This window comes from Protopterus annectens, chromosome 10.part0, assembly GCF_019279795.1.
Source record: "Protopterus annectens isolate FY-2018-M chromosome 10.part0, PAN1.0, whole genome shotgun sequence".
Classification (NCBI taxonomy): Eukaryota; Metazoa; Chordata; order Ceratodontiformes; family Protopteridae; genus Protopterus; species Protopterus annectens.
In genome coordinates, this window is record NC_056744.1 from 744,892,277 (window position 1) to 744,915,096 (window position 22,820).

At 42.4% G+C, this 22,820-nt stretch overlaps 1 protein-coding gene across 1 annotated transcript in view; it reads right to left on the reverse strand.

Moving 5' to 3' along the window:
* JAK1 (Janus kinase 1) overlaps positions 1-22,820 on the reverse strand; it is a 1,643,095-nt gene that overhangs the window by 1,508,782 nt on the left and 111,493 nt on the right. Inside the window, exon 2 of the mRNA XM_044085562.1 lies at positions 17,451-17,645. Coding sequence (XP_043941497.1) covers positions 17,451-17,619 — 169 coding nt within the window. The 5' untranslated portion in view covers positions 17,620-17,645. The remainder of the gene's footprint in view (positions 1-17,450; positions 17,646-22,820) is intronic.

A 22,820-nucleotide genomic window follows, 5' to 3' on the forward strand; every position in this document is an offset into this window, starting at 1 on the left:
CCTCATGTGAGAGATGAAGGACACTCACCCACTCATACATATTAACTCCATATCTGAACTGCAGAGAAAAGAGAAAAATATGGAAACTGTTCACTGCTGGCACTCAGAGAGAAGCTATAACGAGAGTTATTTCCTATGAAAAACATCAATCAGGGAGTTCAACATTAAGGAGATGAACTCAACAAAATTCATCCTCATCCACTTTACACTCAAATAGTGAGGCAGTGAAAAAAGACCAATATGCATTTTTCTTTTTTTGTGCTTTTCTGTAGATTTAACAGTTGCCAGCAAGAGAGCATCCTGTAAATCATTCCACACTACTACTTAAATTATAAGGACTACATCAGCTAGAAAGTTTAGTATCTGGCTAGCCATTCTCCAATGCTAGAAATCTAGCCTGTTAATACAACTCCATTAAAAAAGGAGTAATGTTCTGAATGGCTAACCTCCCTTGCCCAAAACAACTGGGATGAAGCCCATTTATTTTCTATCAGCAACAATCAGTACAAGTTATTACTAATGATACAGCATTACTAATGCTATATGTCAGTTACGGTATAATAAATGCCAGCATAAAATCAATACTTAGGGAGACAGACAGCATAAAATCAATACTTAGGGAGACAGAATGCAAACATTTTTATGTGCATTTAAGTAGGACATGCCAAAAGGTAAAATGCAAAATATTAAAAAAACAAGCCTGGAATGGCTTCCTTCATGAAAGTCTGAGTAAAATGCCTCTTAAGAACAACTATTAGCTATGCACCCAATGGTGTGAATACTGGCTCTTGATTATTGGCACTGATGAAGCGACACCCTGACCCCAGTGCAAAGACAGGAAAAGGTTTTATGGCTGGACAGATTAGAGCAAAATGAACAGAAGGGTCAACGGTAATACACCGCAGTATTTCTTACCATCCCTTGCCATGGAGTTAGTAAATGACATTTAAGAAAGTATGTATTGAAGACAACAAAAATGCAATATGGTAGATTCAGGGAGGAGGGATATCTGGATGATAACGAATTCAGCTATGCAAGAATAATAATTTTAAATACAGCAGCAAAGACTTCACATCAGATGCCCAAAGTTTTCATAGGTGTTTACTAGGCCAATGACCACAATGGCCTTTTTAAGCCTAGCCATGCATCCCAAATCTCTGTCAAGTTCTGACACCCTTGATAAGTGTAAGCAGGGATTTGGGAGATGAAGGTTACCAGTGTCCATTAGAGACATAGGTACCAAACAAGGGATGAATTTCCAGTTTCCCATCCAATTGTCCAAGTTGCACTTGAACCGGGTTAGGGAGGAACTCTGCTTCACATAGATGGGGAGCGTGTTCCATAGATGCAGTAGTCTTTGGGATGCATACCCATCTCTCCACCTGGACCTATTTATATCACAGGCAAGGTTTAAGTCTTTAGAATGGGTAATTCTGGTGCTGTTTGTTTTGTGGATATACAGGAGGTCCATCAGAGTGGGATCTGACAATGCCCTATACATGCCAGGCAACGATCGCCCCTCAAAAGCCTGTGGGAGATGGAATACAGGGACAGGACTTGAGGCACTCTGCATAGGACATATTACTTACACACTGTATTCTTTTATTGAGGAACCCTTGTGGATGTTCCAACTGTTGGATATTCCTGGTTAGGTACACATTAAAGGGGCACTGTACTCAATGATGGGTCTGATGAATGTTGAATACAGTGGAACAATGACTTCCTTGGACGTGGATGCCATACCTTTGTTTATAAGTCGTGCAATATAGAATGATTTCCTTACCACTGTAGACATATGACTAGATTACTATCAATGTGTGTCCGTAAGCCCCGACTACTTGGTCAACTCTAAGGAGTGTGTTGTCAATATGATAATTACTAGGGATGGATGATTTCCCAAAGGATACTATTATGCATTTCTTGGCATTTAGTTTTAGCCCATGGCACTGACACCAGTTGTTTGTCTGGGTCAGCCCCTCCTGGAGAAACTTTGTGTCAGTGTGAGATTCAATGACAAGCTCCTAATTTGCAATCATCTGAAAAATTTAGTCAGCCACAGACCACTGACATTGGCCCCGACTTCTGAGAAGTAAATGCCAAAAAGTAGCAGCCCAAGGATTGATCCCTGGAGGGACTCCACTTGTGAATGGCCTCTTTGTAGAGGTGCACTCCCCCAATTCTAACTTCCTGGGTCCTGTCTGTGAGCCAGCTGGCTATCTACCGGGTGACATATGGGTTTGTATCTAACCTCCTGAGTTTGTCAACAATGCCCGAGTGGGGTATTGTGTCAAATGCCTTGGCCAGGAACAATTCTGCCCTCATCCATTGCTTTGGTGGCCTTCTCAAAGAAGTCCACCAGGTTGAGTAGGCATGATCTGCTCTTGATGAAATCAAAATGTTTGGGGGCAGTATCTGGAGGTTTACTCCATCTGCATTGATCATCTCCATGATAATTCTTTCCATGGCTTTACATACAAAACTTGAGACTTATGAGTCTGTAGATGGCCCACCTTTGTGCAGAGGGATGACTGTTGCCTTTCTCTATTCATGAGGCACGAAACCTGTTTGGAGGCTAACAGTAATTCCAGAGACCCTGATAGGTCATGTTTCATGCTATTTAGAAGGCATTCTGGGATACTGTTTGAGCCCACTGATGCACTGTTCTTGGTCTTAGAGACAGCATTAAGGACCTGTTCCCTAGTGATAGTAGGGGGAGTTATATTTGATGATATTTCCTGAGGGAAGGTTGAGGGGGGAAGAGAGGGGTAAAGCTGGAGCTGAATTTATCAGTCAGGAGATTTGCTATGTCTTCTGGTTCAGTACAGGTGGCTCCATTTACAATGAGCTCTGCACACAACTGTGTATTGCCATTCAGGTTGCAGACATAGATAAAGAATACTTTGTGGCTGTCCTTGGCCTGGGAGACCAAACTTACCTCAAATTTGGCTTTGGTAGGCTTTATTTGTCCTCTGAGTTGTTTGTTTAGTTTGAAGAGAGTGCTTTTATCTTGCTGGGTGCTGAACCTCCTAATTTTTGCACGATTTTCTTCCTCCTGTTATGCAGCCTATTGATTTTGTGATTTCACCAGGGTGGCTTCTTTTTTGAGTCAGTTCTGTAATTTTTCCTGGTGGGTACAGTTGCTTCTGTGCAGCTATTAACAAGCTTGTACAGGATTTCCTTGAACAGTTCTGCAAATGCAGCAGTGTTCTCAGGGTTTACGGGGGCTTGAAATTTTGTTAGGTTCTCACTTAACAGCAGGAGGTTTGCCTTAGAATAGTTCCTGAATATGCCAGTTTTAGCTGGGCATCCAGGTCTTATTTTTATTTCAAAGGAGACCATTTTGTGGTCTGATCTTACCAGGGAAGGCATTACAGTAGGAGATGTGCAGCAATGTCCCATATTACTGAGGACCAGATCCAGTATGGTTGCACCCCTGGTTGGTGCACTGACTATCTGGTCCAGGGAATTTGTGTTTACAAAATCCAGGAATTTCTGTGCATGTTAAGTTTTGTGTCATACAGGATTCCCGGTTAATAGCTGGGTAATTAAAGTCACCTATGAATATGGTATTGGGTTGGATGGTTAGTGTTTCTAATACATTTAAATACATGGTATGGGTTTCCTGGGTCATAGAGGGGGACCTATAGCTTGCATGGAAGTGGTATTGGATTTTGCCTATGGTGATATAACATGGAGCAGCTCAAGTGCATTGCCTGTTTGACCAGCCTTGAAGTATATTTATCTTTGATGTAAACAGACTCCTCCACCTTTAGTCCCTGCCTGTGAAGTAGCTGGCCTAAAGGTATGAAAGGCATTATAACCTAGCACTGTTGGTGTGCTCTCCGCTGCTTTAAACCACGTATCAGTAACTGCACATATGTCAGCATTCTCTAGGGTAAAGAGAGCTTCTAGGGAGTGGAGTTTTTTGTTTAGATGCCTAGCATTGAGCAGTAATAGCTATGTCAGAAGTACTTGGCATTGCCTAAAAAAGGCACTATGGGGGAAAACAATGTTTTAGCGAATATTCAAAAGCCTAGAGGGTAGAGATGCTGATCATCCCTGGCAAAGCAGCATAGTCTGCTGATCATCTCCTTCCATGCTGACAAATACTGTATCCTCTTAGAATGACACCAGAAACTTAACCAATTATTAAAGTCAATCATCTTTTGTTTATACTGTGGCATCATCCTTGGAGAAGGTAAAATGCTGTTCAATGCTAGGCTCATACCAGCCTGAGACACATATTCTGAGAGCTCCATGATGCCTCTCTTCATATATACTAGGGAGGTACATCTCAGGTCATTTACCCCCACATGGACTATGACGAAGTCATATTGGTAAAATACAGTCGTGTACACTTGCCATAAATGTAGATGTTAGAGTGTATTCACTGTTGCAGTCATCACACTTGGGTTATCTGCCTGCAGGTAGCCCTCAGTTGGCCTGAATACCAGAGTCTTGGGATTTCTGCGTCAGATGCTGTCGCCTCTTCCATGACGTCAGGGGTATAAAACATGCAGCTGATGCCATTACATCAGTTTTTCTTCCCTAGATGTCAGGAGCCCCCAGAATAGGAAGCTATTACATAGTGTGGAACACCTCCAGTAAAAAGTAAATACCCCTGCCATAAAAGATGGCCATAAAGAGGATAGGTAAAAAGGTTAGAGAAAGCCAGGTGGCTGGAGGGAGGGAAATCAGGACTGCAACAGTGAATATATTCAGACATCTACATTTATGATAAGTGTACACAACTGTACTATTTTCTTCGTGTTTCACTGTTGCAGTCATCACACTTGGGTTGATTCCCAAAGCTGAGGAAGGGTGGAGGCAGTCAAGAAGTGGTGGGGCTGGCTAGCAGGCCTTGTAAGACTGCTGTAGCAAATCCAGCTCTGGATTTAGAAAAAATAGGTAAGTGGTAATGCTTGGTGAAGGTGTGTACAGAACTCCAGGTTGCAGCTTTCAGGATGTCCCTGGTGGGGACCCCCCTGAGAAATGCTGTAGAGGTTGAAGTAGCTCTAGTGGAATGAGTTCTGATCCCCAGAGGGGTAGGTTTTCCACGGTGCTTGTAGAAGAAATGGATGCAGTGTGCTATCCATTTGGAAATGGTTTGCTTCGAAATGGCCTTGCCCTCTGCCCCTGTAGCAAAGCTGACGAGTAACTGGTCAGATTTTCTGAAAGGCTTAGTCCTGTCAAGGCAGAACCTGAGCTGTCTGTGCACGTCCAAGGAGTGCAGGATCCTTTCCCATCTATCCTGAGGATTAGGGAAAAAGATTGGCAAATGGATGGATTGGTTTAAAGCCACACTGGATACCACCTTGGGCATAAAGAAAGTGTTAGTCCTGAGGGAAACCCTATCAGCATGGAAAACTGAAGAGCTCCACCGCCATTAGTGCCTGTAACTCAGACACTCTTCTTGCTGAAGTAATAGCTAGAAGTAAGTCTGTTTTCCAAGAGAGGAATTTTAATTCTATTGAAGCAGCAGGTTCAAAAGGGGGAAGTGTGAGCTTTTCCAGTACAAAGTTAAGGTCCCAGGCCGGGGTGGGAGCTCTGCTAGGGGGCCTTAAATAGTTAGATCCTCTCAGGAACTGCTTGATGATAGGGTGTGAAAAGAGAGGAGGAGAGGAGGCTTAGTATTATAATCAGCTGAGATGGCAGAGGCATGAATCTTAATGGATGAGAAGGATAGGCCTCTGTGGTGCAGCTCTGCTAGGTAATCAAGGATTTGAGGTAAGTTGGGCACAGCTGTGTCCTTTCCTTGAGACCGACTCCAAGAACAATATCTTTTCCACTTTTCAGCATAGGATTTCCTAGTACTAGGCCTCCTGGCTTCAAGGATGACGTTCAGCAGTGAGGGATGTCGGTGGTGTATTCATGGGGTAAGCCAGGCTGCAAAGTTTAGTGTTTGCAGTGGTGGATGCAAAATCTGTCCCTCCTGCTGAGACAGCAGGGAAGGTGTCTGATGTAGGTGCCAGGGTAGCACTGCTGTCAGTAGGAGTGGGTACCAGTGCTGGCGTGGCCAGTCTGGTGCAATAAGGATTGCCCTTAGCCTGTCCTGTTTGATCTTGAGTAGTACTTTTGAGAGGAGTGGCAGAGGAGGGAAGGCATAAATTGAGAGGTTTTCCCATGTAAAGGATAGGGCGTCCACCTTCCAGGCTCTGCTGTGAGGGTTCCTGGTGCAAAATTTGTTCAATTGGTGATTTTTGGGGAGGCAAAAAGGTCCACCTCCGGAGTTCCCCACCTCTGGGTTAGAAGTTTGAATGAGTTGGGTTCCAGTTTCCACTCGTGAGGGTCCAGTAGATTTCTGCTTAAGTCGTCCGCCAGTGAATTTTGCTTGCCTGGCAGGAATTGAGCTTGTAGGTGCACTTGGATGCTCAAGGCTGTGTTCCACAGAGCCATGGCTAATCTGCAGAGTGGTTAAGAATGAGTCCCACCCTGCTTGTTTATGTATTATATAACTGTGGTGTTGTCTGTCTTTATCAGGAGCTGTCCTGGAAGGATAAGGTATTTGAAGACTGTCAGAGCATTCTGTACAGCTAGCATCTCTTTCTGATTAATATGCAGGGGAATTTGTTCTGGGCACCATTTGCCTTGAATGCATTTGCCTGCCATGTGAGCCCCCCATGCATAGTCTGATGAGTTTGTAGTCAGGGTTTGGGCAACGAGGGGTTGAGTGAAAGGAAGTCCCTTGTTGTGGTTGCAAGCTGCTGCCCACCAAAGGAACTCTGCCCTTAGACAAGTTATGATAGGAATCACTGTTTCCAGATCCTGAGAATGTTGACACCAGAGACTTTTTAAGTACCACTGAAGATTCCTCATATGCAGTCTTGTATACGGAAATAGCAGAACACATGAGGCCGTGAACCCTAGGGCTTGCAGTATTTTCCTTGCAGATAGCTGGGTTTTGTTGGCCATTAGTTTGAAATAGTTTGTCAAATGGACCTGCTTTTCTGGAGTGAGGAATCCCAATCTGGGAAGTTGTGTTATAGCTTGCTCCCACAAATACAATTTGTTGGCTGGGCACCAGTTATGATTTCTTTTCATTGATGGTGTATCCCAGTGAAGTTAGAAGTCAGAAGTCTTTTTTACAAATGTCAGGTGCTGAAATAGCAATCCCTGACTGTCTGCCTGAAAGGTGTTGAGAATTGATAGATCCAGGATAGGCTGCCAAGAGCTCTCTTTTCTGGGCACCATGAACAATCTGGAGTAGAAACCCTGTCCCCTTTGTTCTACTGGAACAGGCTGAATAGCCCTGATATGGAGAAGGGAAAGTACTTGCTTTTGAGCCTCTGCCCACTGGTTTGGAGGAAGGTCTGGCAGCCCGCTTGGTATTGGCAGTGAGTGGAAGTAGAATCTGTATTCCTGGGATACACTCTTTAGAACCCAATGGTCCTGAGTAATGGACATCCAGTTTTTTGCATGAAGGGCGAGTTTTCCTCCTAGGGGTGCAAGTACTTTGGCATGGCTGGGAAGGATAATTGGAAAGTCATTGTGAACTTTTTCCATAAGGGGTGTCTTTCCACTCCCTTGTTTTGAGGTGAACCACTCCATTGTTTAGATCTCTGCATACCCTGAGACTGTAGTCTTGGTGGTCTGTTTCCCCTGAGTTTGGACTGAAAAGGCCTGAGAGAGACTGGAAAGGACTAGTTTTTTTAAGGCCAATGCCTACTGAATCTAGGTGGCTTCACCTGTAAGAAATCTTTGACTGTTTGCATAGATTTAGCTTTTTCTTCCATCTTTTTAAGAACAACTTCTGCTTTTGTGCCAAACGCTCCTAATTTAATGGAGCATCTAGTAATTTTGCTTTGACATGGTCAGGCAAGACTTGTTCTTTTAGCCAAGCATGCCTTCTCAGTACAGACTCAGTGACAGCAGCCCAGCAAGATGCTTCTAAGGCATCAAACCCATATTGCAAAGTATGTTTACTAACTTGGTTTGCAGAATGCATTAACTCTTGTAAATCTTTATTTTCTGTACAATCTGGAAGTAACACCATTTTTTGTTTAATTAGTTCCATAATATGTTCTGGTAATTCAACATGTGAACTGGCAATTCAAAGCCCTGATGGCAAGAGTTACAAAAGTATACACCTTCCTACCCCATCTGTCTAAAGCTCTAGAATCCCTGTCTGAAGGGGTAGGGTTTTTGGCTGTAGTAGCCTTAATTCCTTTAGGTCCCTGGGAAATGGTTTCTGGAGAGAAATTTGTGAGAATCAGGTACTCTGTAGTACCTGTCAGGTTTTCTAGGAGCTAGTGGTAATGTGTCAGGAGTAAGACTGGACTCCAAGAAGACATCGTCTACAATATCCAGGACAGGGGGTATAGCTAGAGGCCTGTGCTAAGGCAAATCTAAAAATTCCCTGCATCTCTTTTTGGACTGAGGATAGTCCTGGCATTCCCAGCAGAAATGCTCTCTTAAGGTATGCAAGGTTTCACCAAAAGAGAAATCATCTGGAGGTGAGGCAGTGGGAATGGATTCCTCTGCATCTGAATCCTCATAGGTAGATAAGGGTATGTCCTGGTAATCAGATGGGTCAGAGTCATCAGACCCCTTGTCTGTAGAATCAGAAGGAAATTCAATTCTTTGTCTTTTGGCAAGGGAAGGCCGGCTTCCCCTAATTAGAGTAATAAGGTCTTTAGCCATTCTAAGCATTTGTTTTTGTGGCATTGGAGGATGAGCATGCACTTTGGATATCAGTTTTCCAGGCATAGTACGAACTCTGGACCTGAGAAACTCAGCAGTTTTAGTCGGAAATGAAGCTGTTAGTTTAATATGAATAGCGGTAGGTTGGAATACACCCTCGGAAGCCGGTGCCTGCACAGCGGCTCCAAACCCATCCAAGGTAGAGACATCCGCAGGTTCCATAGTCGAAGAAGCATCTCACGGCATACCAGACTCCAAACGGGTCTCAACAGAGGCCTGCGAATCTGCAGAAGCGGGCATCAGGGGCTGCAAAGGCGCCTCACTGAGTACCGGGCAGAAGGGCGACAAGCTTAATGGAAGCATCGTCTGCAGTTTTTGACCCATGCAGTCTGTCTCTGTCTTTGACTTTACGCTTTTTCGGAAGATCGGTAGTCGGATGGCTTACCGAAGCCATTTCAGAATACGGGAGCGAAAGAATTTAGCTATAAAAATAGCTAGACAACGAATGGTCGTGACATCGTGGTCTGGGTCTAAACAGGTGACACTGTAAGAATGAAAATCTCTGTGAGGTATTTGCTTTCCACAGGCAAGACAATTATTAATTTTTTCAGACATCGGTTAGAGCAAGAAAAAAGAATCCCCAACGGGGTACTTAGCTTTAGAAGACTTCAGGTCTGAAACTCGAAAAAACGAAAATTTCAGGTAGCGGCCGACTGGCACTTGTGAACTGCTTCAGGCTCCTTCTCGGCAAGAAAGACTGATGTAATGGCGTCGGCTGCATGTTTTATACCCCTGACGACCTGAGGTCATGGAAGAGGCGACAGCATCCGACGCAGAAATCCCAAGACTCTGGTATTCGGGCCGACTGAGGGCTACCTGCAGGCAGATAACCCAAGTGTGATGATGACTGCAAGTGAAACACAAAGAACATCTGTGGTCCAATGACCCAAGTGCCTGCGCAATGTGGTGGATCCTAGCCCCTGATAAGAAACTGCCCGTGACTTTCTCATTACTCAGCCTTGTGAGAGTGATACCAGTGTGCCTCATGATGAAGTCTCCAATGATTAGAATATTGGACTGTGGGGTGGCTTGCTTTATGGACTTACAGGTAGAGACTCTATGTGTTGATAAGTGCATTTGTTTTGAAAGACTGCATTTGAGGCTGCTGAGAGTACTTGTTATCTGTACTTTGTCTAGGAGGTATTTGTGGTTTAGGAAGGTTACAATCAAGTGCCTCAGCGTATGTGGGTCGATAAGTCTGCTTTGAATTGTGCGTGATGGGTGCAGCGTGTGTATTACTGACAACCTTACTGACATTATGAGTACTTTTATGTGAGAGCTTTGCCTCCAGTGACATTGTGTAAATACATCTGTCACATACCATATCAGTTTATTTGAGAATTAACTGGTTGTTAGTAAATGTGAGGAAATTTCTACATTGCCTCAGGATGCCCATATCCACCAAGATGGTAACGGAGACGGTAGGAAAGTTCATATCCATGGCAACAGACAGTACAGTTGTGTACACTTACCATAAATGTAGATGTTCCAGTGTATTCACTGTTGCAGTCATTACACTTGGGTTATCCTGCTGGCAGGCTACCCTCAGTCGGCCTGAATTCCAAAGTCTAGGTTTGGCATCAGTTGCTGTAGCCTCTTCCCTGACGTCAATGTGCCAGGGGTATAAAAGATGCAGCAGACGCCATTTTCCTCAGTTTTTCTTACCCCAGATGTCAGGTGCCCCCAAAAGGGTTGGCTAAAATATGCCAATAGAACATGCATGCAGCAAAACATGTAATACCTTCATCTACAAGCAAACACACCACATAGTTTGTAAAGATTAGAGAAGTGCAGATAAGTAGCAACAAAGATATGGGGGATGGTGGGTGGGTAACCTGGACTGCAACAGTGAATACGCTCGAACATCTACATTTATGGTAAGTGTACACAACTGTACTATGTTCTTCGTGTTTCCCTGCTGCAGTCATTACACTTGGGTTGAATCCCAAAGCTATGGTTGGGAGGCTGGAGCTAAACAGCATTAGGGGCGGCTATGAGGCCCTGGAGAAATGCAGTGGCAAAGCCTGCCCTGGATTTAGAGTAGAGTGGTAAATGATAGTGCTTTGTAAAGGTGTGCACTGAACTCCAGGTAGCAGCCTCTAAAATGTCTTTGGTTGGTACTCCCCTGAGGAAGGCTGCTGAAGTGGCTGCTGCTCTGGTAGAATGTGGCCTAATGCCCTTAGGCACTGGCTTGCCATGTTGTGAATAGCAGAAACGAATGCAGTGGCCTATCCACTTTGAAATAGTCTGCTTTGAGATAGCCTTTCCTTGTGATCCTGCAGCATATGCCACTAGTAGTTGCTCTGTCTTTCTGAAAGCTTTGGTTCTGTCCAAGTAGAAGCGTAGCTGTCTGTGTATGTCCAAAGAATGCAGAATTCTTTCCCCCTTATTCTGTGGGTTTGGATAAAAAGTAGGCAGATGAATAGTTTGGTTAAGGGCCACACTGGACACTACCTTAGGCATAAATGTCGGGTTTGTCCTCAGAGAAACCCTGTCTGGATAAAAAATGATAAAAAGGTTCCACAGCCATGAGTCCCTGTAGCTCTGAGACTCGTCTTGCAGAGGTTATTGCTAGGAGCAGAGCTGTTTTCCAAGATAAAAATTTTATATCAGCTTTAGCGGCTGGCTCAAAAGGAGGCAGGGTGAGTTTTTCCAAAACATAATTGAGGTCCCATGCTGGTATTGGTGATCTCCGTGGAGTCCTTAAGTTTTTGGCTCCTCTGAGGTACTGCCTTAACAAGGGATGAGAAAAGATTGGTGGCTCTGTATTGTAATGAGCCGAAATGGCAGAGGCATGAATTTTAATAGATGAAAAGGATAGGCCTTTGTCCAGCATCTCAGTTAAGTATTGCAAAATCTGAGGAATATTTGGTACAGTTGTGTCAATTCCTTGTGCCTGGTTCCAAGCAGAGAATCTCTTCCATTTTCCAACATATGATTTTCTGGTACTAGGCCTTCTGGCCTCCAAAATGACATCCATTACAGCTTTAGTGAGAGGTGCGTTTTGTATCACTACATTATCAGCCATGCTGCCAGATTTAAGGTCTTTAGTTGGCTGTGCAGGATCTGATTGTTTTGTTGGGATAGTAGGTGAGGTATTTGAGGCAAGGTCCAAGCTGGGCATTGAGACAAGTTCCTTAGGATTGGATACCAGTGCTGGCGGGGCCAGTCTGGGGCAATCAGTATCATCTTTGGCTTCTCTTGTCTGACCTTTAGGAGTACCTTGGGGAGGAGAGGCAGTGGAGGAAAGGCATACACTTCTAAGCTTTTCCAGCTGAAAGATAGGAGGTCCACTTTTCATGCTTGTCTGTGATAGGTCCTTGTGCAGAATCTTTTTAGTTGGTAGTTGTGAGGAGAGGCAAATAGATCTATATCCGGGCATCCCCATTTCCTTGTTATCATGGTGAAGACTTGTGGATCCAATTTCCACTTGTGGGGATCCATGAGGTTTCTGCTTAGTTCATCTGCCAGAGTATTTATCTTTCCTGGCATGAATTGTGCCTGCAGATGTACTTGGTAAGGCAAAGCTGTGTGCCACAAAGTCATGGCTAGTCTGCAAAAGGGGTAAGAATGAGTGCCTCCCTGCTTGTTTATATACCACGTGACCATGGTGTTGTCCGTCTTTATCAGTAGTTGTCCCGGATGAAGTAGGTCCTTGTAGGCTGTCAGGGCATTCTGAACAGCTAGCATCTCTTTCTGGTTGATATGTAGATGCATTTGGTTTGCGGACCATGTGCCTTGAATACATCTTCCTGCCATGTGGGCCCCCCAGACATAACCTGAAGCATCCGTTGTTAATGTCTGCCTGGCTGGGGGTAAAGTGAATGGCTGTCCCTTGTTCTGGTGACAAGCCTTCGCCCACCAACGAAACTCCTGTTGCAGGCAGGGAATGAGGGTAATTATTGTTTCCAGGCTGTGGCAATGTTGTGTCCAAACACTTCTTAGGTACCATTGAAGTTTCCTCATATGCAGTCTTGCATATGGAATTAGTAGAATGCAGAATGCCATGAAGCCCAAAGCCTGTAGAATTTTTCTTGCAGATAACTGGGCCTTTGTTGCCAACAGGTTGAAATAGGTAGTCAGTTGCCTTTGTTTGTCTGGCGTGATCTAAGCCATCTGGGTAGCTGTATTTAAGCTTGCACCCAGGAATATAATCTCCTGAGAGGGTACTAGATTTTATTTCTTTTCGTTGAGTGTGTACCCTAGGCCTGTTAGAAATCTCTTTACAAATGCCAGATGCTGTAGTAGAATGTCCTTGTTCTCTGCTTGAATGAGGCAGTCGTCCAAGTAAGGATATATTTGTATTCCTCTTTGCCTGCAGAATGCAATTACTGGTGCCAGGCACTTTGTGAAGACCCTGGGCGCAGTAGATAAGCCAAAGGGCAGTGCAGAGAATTGGTAATGCATTGAGCCAGCTTTGAATCTGAGGTATCTTCTGCATGTTTATCTGATTGGGACATGCAGGTATGCCTCTTTTAGGTCTAAAGTCACAAGCCAAGCCTTCTTGCCCAGCATGGGCAGAAGTTGCTGTAGAGTCAACATTTTGAATTTTGGTATATCCAGAAATGTATTTAGAATAGATAGGTCCAGTACTGGTCTCCAGGTCTTGTCCTTTCTTGGCACCAAGAACAGTCTTGAATAAAATCCTTGTCCCTGCTCTTGCTGTGGTACTTGTTGAATGGCCCTCATGTCCATGAGGGATGAGACTTGCTTTTGTGCCTCTGCCCATTGATGTTTTGGCAGATCTGGCCAACCGTTTGTCCTTGGCAGGGTATGGAAGTGAAACGTGTAGCCCTGTGACACTATATCTAGGACCCATTTGTCCTGGGTTATTATGTGCCAGTTTTGAGAAAAAAGTGCTAGTTTTCCCCCTAAAGGTGCTGCCAGAAGATAAGTGCTTGGTGCAGGCAGGGGGAAGTCATTGGGACTGTTTCCTGTATGGCTGTGATTTGTCTTCTCCACTTTTGGAGGTAGAAGCACCCCATTGTTTAGACCTGTATGAGCCTTGGGGCTGGGATCTGCCTCTTGGGCGTCTATATCTGCCCCCTTTGTGGTCTGTCTGAGACTGGAAAGGACCAATTCTTTGTAGGCCAGTGTCTGCTAAAGCTTGAAGGCTGAACCTGTAAGAAATCCTTAACCGTTTGCATAGATTTAGCTTTGTCCTCCATTTTCTTTAACACCTCTTCTGCTTTAACACCAAACAAAGCATCATGCTGTAATGGGGCATCTAATAATTTTGCTTTGACATGATCTGGCAGACTTTGTTCCTTTAACCAAGCATGTCTCCTAATGACAGAACCAGTAACAGCAGCTCTGCAGGAGGCCTCCAAAGAATCAAAACCACACTGCAAAGTATGCTTTCCAACTTGTTCAGCTGCATGCAATAAATCCTGCATTTCTTTATCTGCACATTCAGAATTTGTCAACATTTTTTGTTTAAGCAGTGACATAATATATTGCTAATATTTGAGCATATGAAACTGACAATTTAAAGCCCTTATAGCCAAGGTAGCGGAAGTGTAAATCTTTTTTTCCACATCTGTCCAATGCCCTAGAATCCCTGTCGGAGGGGGTAGGATTTTTTGCAGCAGAAGCCTTGACCCTTCTGGGACCATGAGATATAGTTTCTGGGTCAGCAGTAGGGTTTTTGAAAAGGAATTTATGAGAGTCAGGAACCCTGTAGTACCTGTCCGGCTTAACAGGAACTGGAGGTAAAGAGTCAGGGGTCAGACTGGACTCTGAAAATACATCATCAACAATGTCTAACACAGGTGGAATAGCTAGGGGCCTGTGTTGTGGTAGTAAAAGGAAGTCTCTGAGCCTTTTCTTAGATTCTGAAAAATATTGGCTCTCCCAGTGGAAATGCTCTCTCATGGTATGCAAGGTTTCCCCAAAAGAGTAATCCTCCGGAGGAGAGGCTGAAGGGATAGATTCTTCAGCATCATAATCCTCATAGGGAGGAAGAGAGTATTCCTGATCAGAAGAGGAATCAGTTGAAATGGAAACCTGATCAGAAGATTAATATTCTGTCTCTTGCCTATGCCTTTTATCAGGTGGGGGATGGGAACCTCTGATCAAAGTAATTAGGTCTTCGGACATTTTGAGCCTCTGTTTTTTGGGCATGGAGGCCTGTCCATGAGGCTGCTGTACTTGTTTCTTTGTCTTTAAGGGTGCTTTAGCCTTTGCCTTTGACTCTGAAGTCGTTTTAATGTATAATTGAGTTGGTCTGTAAACACCCTCAGAAGCCGATGCCTCCAGCAGCCTAGGCCACTCCACGTGAGAGTCGGTAGCGGCCTGCGGGTCTAAAGTAGTGGGCGCCAGGGGCTGCGAAGGAGCCTCACTGAGAACAGGCAAACCGGTGACTGGCTTTTTTGGACCTTGGATGCCTGTCCTCTTTTTCTTTGCGTTTCTTGTGAATTCCGGTAGTCGGATGGCTATCCGACGACATCGTATAATTAAATCTTCTGCCAAAAGCAAAATCGTACTCACGCTTAATAGTGCGTTGGTTAAATCTAGCACAAAACCGACAACTAGCAACGTCGTGGTCAGGGCCTAGGCAAGGAATACAGTAAGAATGAAAGTCCTTATGAGGTATTTGCTTCCTACAAGAAATACAATTATTAACTTTTTCTGACATCGGTCTGGAGCAAGAAAAAAGTTTCCCCAACGGGGTACTTGGCTTTTAATGAAGACTTCGGATCTGAAATTCTAACATGAAAATCTCAGGAGTCGGCCGACCAGCACTTGCGTACTGCTTATGCTTCGGGCACCGCGCGGCAAGAAAGACTGAGGAAAATGGCGTCGGCTGCATCTTTTATACCCCTGGCGCGCTGACGTCAGGGAAGAGGCGACAGCAACTGACGCCGGACCTAGACTTTGGAATTCAGGCCAACTGAGGGTAGCCCAAGTGTAGTGACTGATATTCTCACTCCAACTGTCTAATCACTGTCAGGAGTACCCGGTTGGTAACTATGGGGACAGTGCTTGTCACTACAAACTTGCTGCCCTGTGTGCAACTAGCTACTGGAGAAATTTCAATTATGCTTTTATAGGAAAAATGTCACTCAAGGTGTCTAAGTATATACAGAGCACTGCCAAACACTTGAGGGGAAACTAATATGTATACCCTGAAAATTTATGGATGAAGTATTTTGGCGAATATTCTGAAGTTAGAAAAAAAAATCAAGTGGTGCTTACTGAAAACAAAGAATTAGCTTGTCAAGAATGATGAAAAGAGGAGAGTCACATGAATGGCTACTGCTTGGCTACTACTAATGCTGGTCTCACCACAGCTTCACTCTTTTGGGATACAATGCTCCTTTGCTTCTTCTCTCACCAGAAGCAAAATGTTGGCACCAATCCCAAGATGAGAAGCAGGCCACAGCCTGTTTAGTGATCCCCAGTCTTGTCCCAGATGATGCAATCCTGATAGCAAAACTCAAGGAAACAAAAGTGGAGAGGAACCTGAGAGACTTCAGAATCATTTAACAGTAAACAACCAATTGCCAGAGCAGTACTGAAGGTTGACAATAGTGAAATATGCAGCAAAAACAGCCAGGAAGCTGTCAGACTATGTACAGACAGGTACTTAAACCCTCTCGAGTGCTGCAAGCAGCCCTGGGGAACCTGCTGCCAAAATTATACAGATAGGACGAAGGCAGTTTGGCGAATAAAGCATCAGATGCTACATAAAAGTAACGGAAATAATGTAAGAGGCTGGAACATGACACTGACTTCTCTAAAGTGTTGTCTGATCACAGTCCAAAAGGCAGCATCATGTGACAATACAAGTTCTCTGTCAAACTTAAGACGGTTGAAGACAGTTCAAGGACATTCATTTTAAACACCAACAGTGATGGACATGTTGGACAGAGTTCATGTCAGGTTTAGGAGAACTAAAACGATACGGGGATGCAAGATTGCTTGGGGCAGTATAAAGCATTTTTTATGCAATGCATCCAGCAAGTTGCAATGATGAGAGCAGGCAGAAACACAGTAATGGAATTTCCTGTACTTTTACAAAAGGAACTGCTGTGCTCCTTTCTCCTGGAATTTAATTTTTTTTTAAACAACCACTTAGCAGTTTCTGAAGGCTGTTGTTGTGTCTTTCGGCTTCTCCCGGCTAGGGGTCGCCACAGTGGAACTCCGGTCCACTAATGATTGGGAGTAGATTTTTACTTGCCGAGTTGCCGGCCCCGACACACAACCTTCAACAAAGGTATGCCCATTCACGCATGTCTCCACACAGAAGACACTCTAGCTGAGAATCAAACAGGACAACGTCTTACTGTGAGGCGACAACGCTACCGCAGCACCACCACCGCAGTTTAAGGTATGGTCTTAAGGAAAATTACATTTATGCTGTACTACTAAATATTTCAGCAGCTACAAATGACGATAAAACTAGTGAGTTAAAATATGATTATTTCCCAAGAGTGAAGTTTTTGTTTGTACATTTTTCATATTTGCTCATGTTAGAAGTTACTCTCCTTTTTGGCCTTCACTTGCATTACTGTGTTTGATAACAGCCAGTCAAAGTAGTTAAGCAAAACCAACATCTACCATCAAATCCTGTTTCTATCTTTCATTTCTACACTGCACCTCACTTGCCCAATGTACAAAGAACAATTAAGCTGGAATACATTTACTTTCCATCAGTAACAGACACCATGAGATACAACTAATTGTACAGCATTATGGTTATTTGCTAGTTACAATATAATAAAGGTCATCACAAAATCACTACTTACTACATTTCTTTGCAGCATCAATGCACAGTTCTTCCACTTTATATTCTCCACTAAAATATCGATTTGAAGGCAGCCCAGGTAAATAAAACTTTATTTCCAAGCCCTGTTCTGGCAGATCTGTATTAACGCTGTTTTTGTCAGAGGTCCTTGTCCTCACACAAAGATCCATTTTTACTCCAGAGTCACATTTATAGCCTGTTTAAGGGACATGGAAAAGAATGAATGTTTATATCTATACATAAGTAAACACAATTACTGATGAATTATCACTGTGAAAAGGTGCAGTATTCAGCTTTGTAATGCAAGCTCTCAGGAATGTAAATACTTGTATCAATTTTGTTTTTATGTTTCTAACGTATTTATTACTAGCCGTAAAAAAGCAGGAATTTCTTTATTGGTTGTAGTCAGCAATCAAAGCTGCTCAACAGAAATAATACAAAGTACAAGTGCTCATCACATACAACATAAACAGTGTAAGTAAAACAAAGTTATGTACCTAGCATAAAGAGCTGTAAGATATATTCCCATCACCAGTTACAGGTAGAACTAAATGCAACAGATATTACAACCATTTAGAACTCAGACCTTTCCAGGCAGACAATTCCAGTCTCCTCTTATTCTCATCCTGCAGTTCTCCAGTTCCTCTATACTGCCTAAGCAAAGACCTAGCCAATTCATGAAGAAACTAAAGGTAATCCTTAGGAGGAAGACAGAGGAATAGAAGAAAATCTAGGTAGCATGATTTCTCTGGGACTGTTTGGCGTTTGGGGAGATTAGACTAAGTCAGCTGGCCTTCTCACAATGGGCCCAGGGTGGTGGACAGTTGATGATATAAAAGATGGATGCACTTTGTACATTATGCGGAGTACACAACTTTTCTAATCCAACAACAGGTCCACCTTTGGTAACAGGCCACAGTCTCCAGCTAACATAACCAGGTGTGCACAGCTAAGAGGAAACCTGTTTTATTTGGTAGATATTTGTTAACCTATATAGATCACTGAACATGGCCCTTTTCCAGACATCTGAGGAACACTGACTAGTTAAACAATTTGCTCAGAGTCACCCAGTAGAGACATGGAGGGTGAGGCAATCAAATCTTGGACTACATGATGCAGGTTCTTAACAGCTCATAGCTTTAACACCTTGTACTACCATACATCCCTTAGACAAATGTAACCCTGAAAGATTATCTTCATCTAGAAGTATTTCCAACTTATAGTGTTCTGGTGAAGATGGCCATGTACACCACATGTCCAATGCACAAATACTGCCAATTGAGGCATTTCAGTGGAATGCTATAAAAGAGTAAAAAAAAAAAAAAAAAGAAAGAAAAATACAGTAATATGGAAAGAGCTGGAGGTGTTTTGCTTCCAATGAGGAAAAAATAATTTTATGCAATCTGACCATCCTTGCTTGCCATGTCATCCATTCCATTTAGCCTCAATATCCCCCTTGGTGACAAAAGGTTTTACTTTTTAATAACAGAGAAAGTTGATATCCTTTCCTCAGATAAGAACTTTACTATCTACCATTCCTAGTTTCTTCAAATGTAACTGATTTAACCAGCTCTGTTATCAGTTTACCTTTCTCACTTTACTTAAATTTCCCGACTGCTATGATGCCACCATGTTTGAAAATAGTGGTGATCGAGGAATCTGCTTTTTCCCCACTGTAGTGTGAGCACTTATTTGTTATGTATGATTAGCAGGGGTTGTGGGGAATGGAGGAAGCAAGCCCTGCTGCAGAAACACCTATTTCTTCCTGCTTCGAATTTCAACATTGTACACTTCAATCATTTTGGCCTGGCATTTAGCCATAGACCAAGTGCTCTGTTAACTGTCATATCATCACTGAACTTACTTTCTTGTTCTTCTTTCGGCTTTTCCCAGTTAGGGGTCGCCACAGCGGAACTTCGGTCCACTATTGATTGGCAGTAGACTTTTACGGTGCCCTGGTGCCAGCTCGACTCCCAACCTTCAAGGAAGGCACGCCCATTCACGTATGTCTTTCGAATGCCACTCGACCGCGGGGAGGACATGCAGACTACACACAGAAGGCATTCCAGCAGAGAATCAAATGGGAGAACCTCTTGCTGTGAGGCGACAACGCTACTGCTGCACCACCGCGGCCTTTTCACTGACTTCATTTCACTGACAGTTCATTTGACTGACAAGTATTATTAGCAAGAAAATGGAATATGCCCCCTTCCCCACTGTAGTGCGACCCTGGAGTTAGAATGTATAGTTGGGGGGGTGGGGGGCACAGCCCCCCACAACGAGGGGTGTGGGGGGGCGAAGCCCCCCACTTACTTTTCTTTTACTAAGCAATATTATATCAAAACTTAACAATATCATATGAAATGAAGTGGGGGGCTGCGCCCCTCACACTCCCCCAACTATATATTCTAACTCCAGGGTCGCACTACAGTGGGGAAGGGGGCATATTCCATTTTCTTGCTAATAATACTTGTCAGTCAAATGAACTGTCAGTGAAATGAAATTTCAGTGAAATGGGGTCAGTGAAATGAAAGTCAGTGAATTGGAAGTTAGGTGAAATGAAGTAGACCCATATATATATATATATATATATATATATATATATATATATGTATATATAGATATACACACACACATACATACACAGGAACACAAAACACAACACAACGTTTCCCCAACAGTAAACAAGCCTGGATTCCACAAACACAGTCAGGCAATCTTGTCCTTGTAAAAAGATTTTATTATATAAAAGAACCTCTGAAAAAACATAATATTTCATAAGCACTTAAAAGTGCTACTGGTTAAGCGTTTTCATCTACTAGAACTGTAGACCTCTTCAGAACAAGTAGCACTATAAACTAATCCCTTTTAAATACAATGCTTTTGGCGCCAATGGATACATTTAAAAAATTAAAGCTATAGCTGTCGAATTTCCATAAAATGCTACTGCTTAGTTAAACACATATCAAGTACAATTACAGTTTCACATACCATACAAAACTAAACCATATCAAAATGAGCATTTTTAAAACATGTATAAATGATTTATTACAACTAATAATCATACCCTAGTTGTTAAAATGAGCTTGATCGGAATGTTGTCATTTAGTCCTGGGAAGGCAGTTGCGTCCAATAGCAGTTGCCATTTTACTTCCCTTAATCCCAGGATGGCCTTTATATTCCCAACTCGGGGGGGCTTTTTATGACCTGTTCAATAATACCAAATTTAAAATGGTGGTTATTCCCCCACTTCTCAATACTCCTATATAAGGCATTAGTTTTATCTTGCGTCCTAATCTTGTATAGATGGTCATAAATCCGATTTTTAAGACATCCGTCAGTTTTTCCCACATAGTAACCTGGACATGCCATACATTTAGCTAAATAAATCACGTTTAGTGTTACAATTAACGGTTTTAAATGTAACAGTTGTTCTATCTTTACTTAACAAAACTATCTTATCTTCCTCAAGTATGGCATGACATTGTCCCCATGTCCCACACTTTCTGGTGTGACCAAACCTGTTGTTCATCCTAGTGTTCTCTCCACACTGTTCCAAAATACTTAAAGTTCCGTGCTGACTTATACACGAAAACTGGGGTCTCTCCAACCATTTGTGTAATATTTTCATCAGTCGTAAGGATATTCCAATTATGCATAATAACTTTCTTAACTTCATTAACATGAGGACCATATTCAAATATGCAAGCACAATTAAATTGTTTATCATTGTTGTTAATTACACTATGCAAAGAATTCTGTATCATCCCCATGCCAAGCAATTGTTTATATTTACCTCCCCATTCTGATAACATATCTAGTAACATCATAAATCAATCCTTCAGGGTATCTCCTTTCACTAAATATTTCTCCAATGTAATAAATTTCCTGTACCATATCCTCATATTGTGAAGTCATTCGGGCCGCTCGAATACACTGTCCCTTCAATATATTCCTCACCAAGCCTCTTGGATGATTACTTGAATATTCCAAATAGGTATTACTAAAAGTTTATTTTCTGTATATGCGAGACTTAAAGCCCGCAGATGTGTGACTTATCAAAGTATCCAAATACGCTATACTATTTGAATTGTAGTTGTATGTAAATTTCAAATATACACTGGTATTGTTTATTTATTCCATAAATTGTTTAAATCTATCCAAAGAATCATCCCACAAAATGAAAATATCATCCAAAAAGCAAGTGTAGTATCTAATACTACCTGTATACTCGCTAGTGAAGACATGTGTGTTTTCCCAATCGACCATAACCAGGTTGGCAAAGATGGGAGCACAACATCGCTAGCCCCTTGGTTTGCCTATGGTATTCACCTTCATAAAAAATGTAATTGTGATCCAATACAATAGACATACATTCAACTAAAAGGCAAACATTATCCCAGTCCAAGTTACTATATTTCCTAATACTACTACGAAAAGCTTCTAAGCCTTCTTGCTTAGGAATACAAGAAAAAAGATCAACCACATCTATAGTAATGTATAATAACTCTTTTTCCATAAGGCAGGTGTTAATCTACTCAAAAAAATCCCAAGAATCTTTAATAATGTTTGGGACCCTACTATAAATATGCTTCAATCTTCTATCGATAACTACCCCTATAGGAAATGTCTTGGAATGACTACCCAACACTATGGGTCTAAAGGGGGGATCTCTAATATTTTTGTGGATCTTAGGTATACCCACTATAGTGGCTAAAATGGGATACTCAACCTTCATAAAATTGTATGTCTCAATAGTAATTCTATTTTCAATAAGATTCTTCTAGATACATATCTATGAGTCTATATACGATATGTATCTCCTTAACAGATAAAACTGCTTAGTTCCCACTCTGATACAAAATCTCATACATCTTATTCACATATTCCATAGTATTGTATATAACCACACACCCCTCCTTTGTCAGGTTTCATAATCCGTATGTTATCATTTTTAAAATGTTGCAAAACTTCACTTTCCTCCATAGTCAAATTATGTTTAACTTTTTTACTTTTCACACGTTGTTGCATCTTATATAACTCTCTGGTAACCACCTTTTCATAGGTGGCAATACTGGGGTGTGTGGAGGGTACAAATGTACTTCTTTTTCTTAATACTCTGTCTTGCCCATTATTAAACTCACTACCTTTTCTTGGCGTTTTTTCATTGAAGAATACTGCCAAATTAAGCTTCCTCAAAAAAAGCTTAAATTCCATCAAAATGTCGACAACATTAAAAGTTGTCTTTGGTATATATTTCATACTCTAGCTAAAAGGCTGAGATGCCGTGGTTCCAACTTATAATTAGTGTAATTATAAATTTTTAAATTACCCACACATTGTACAAACGTACCTTCTTTGAAGGTTGTGC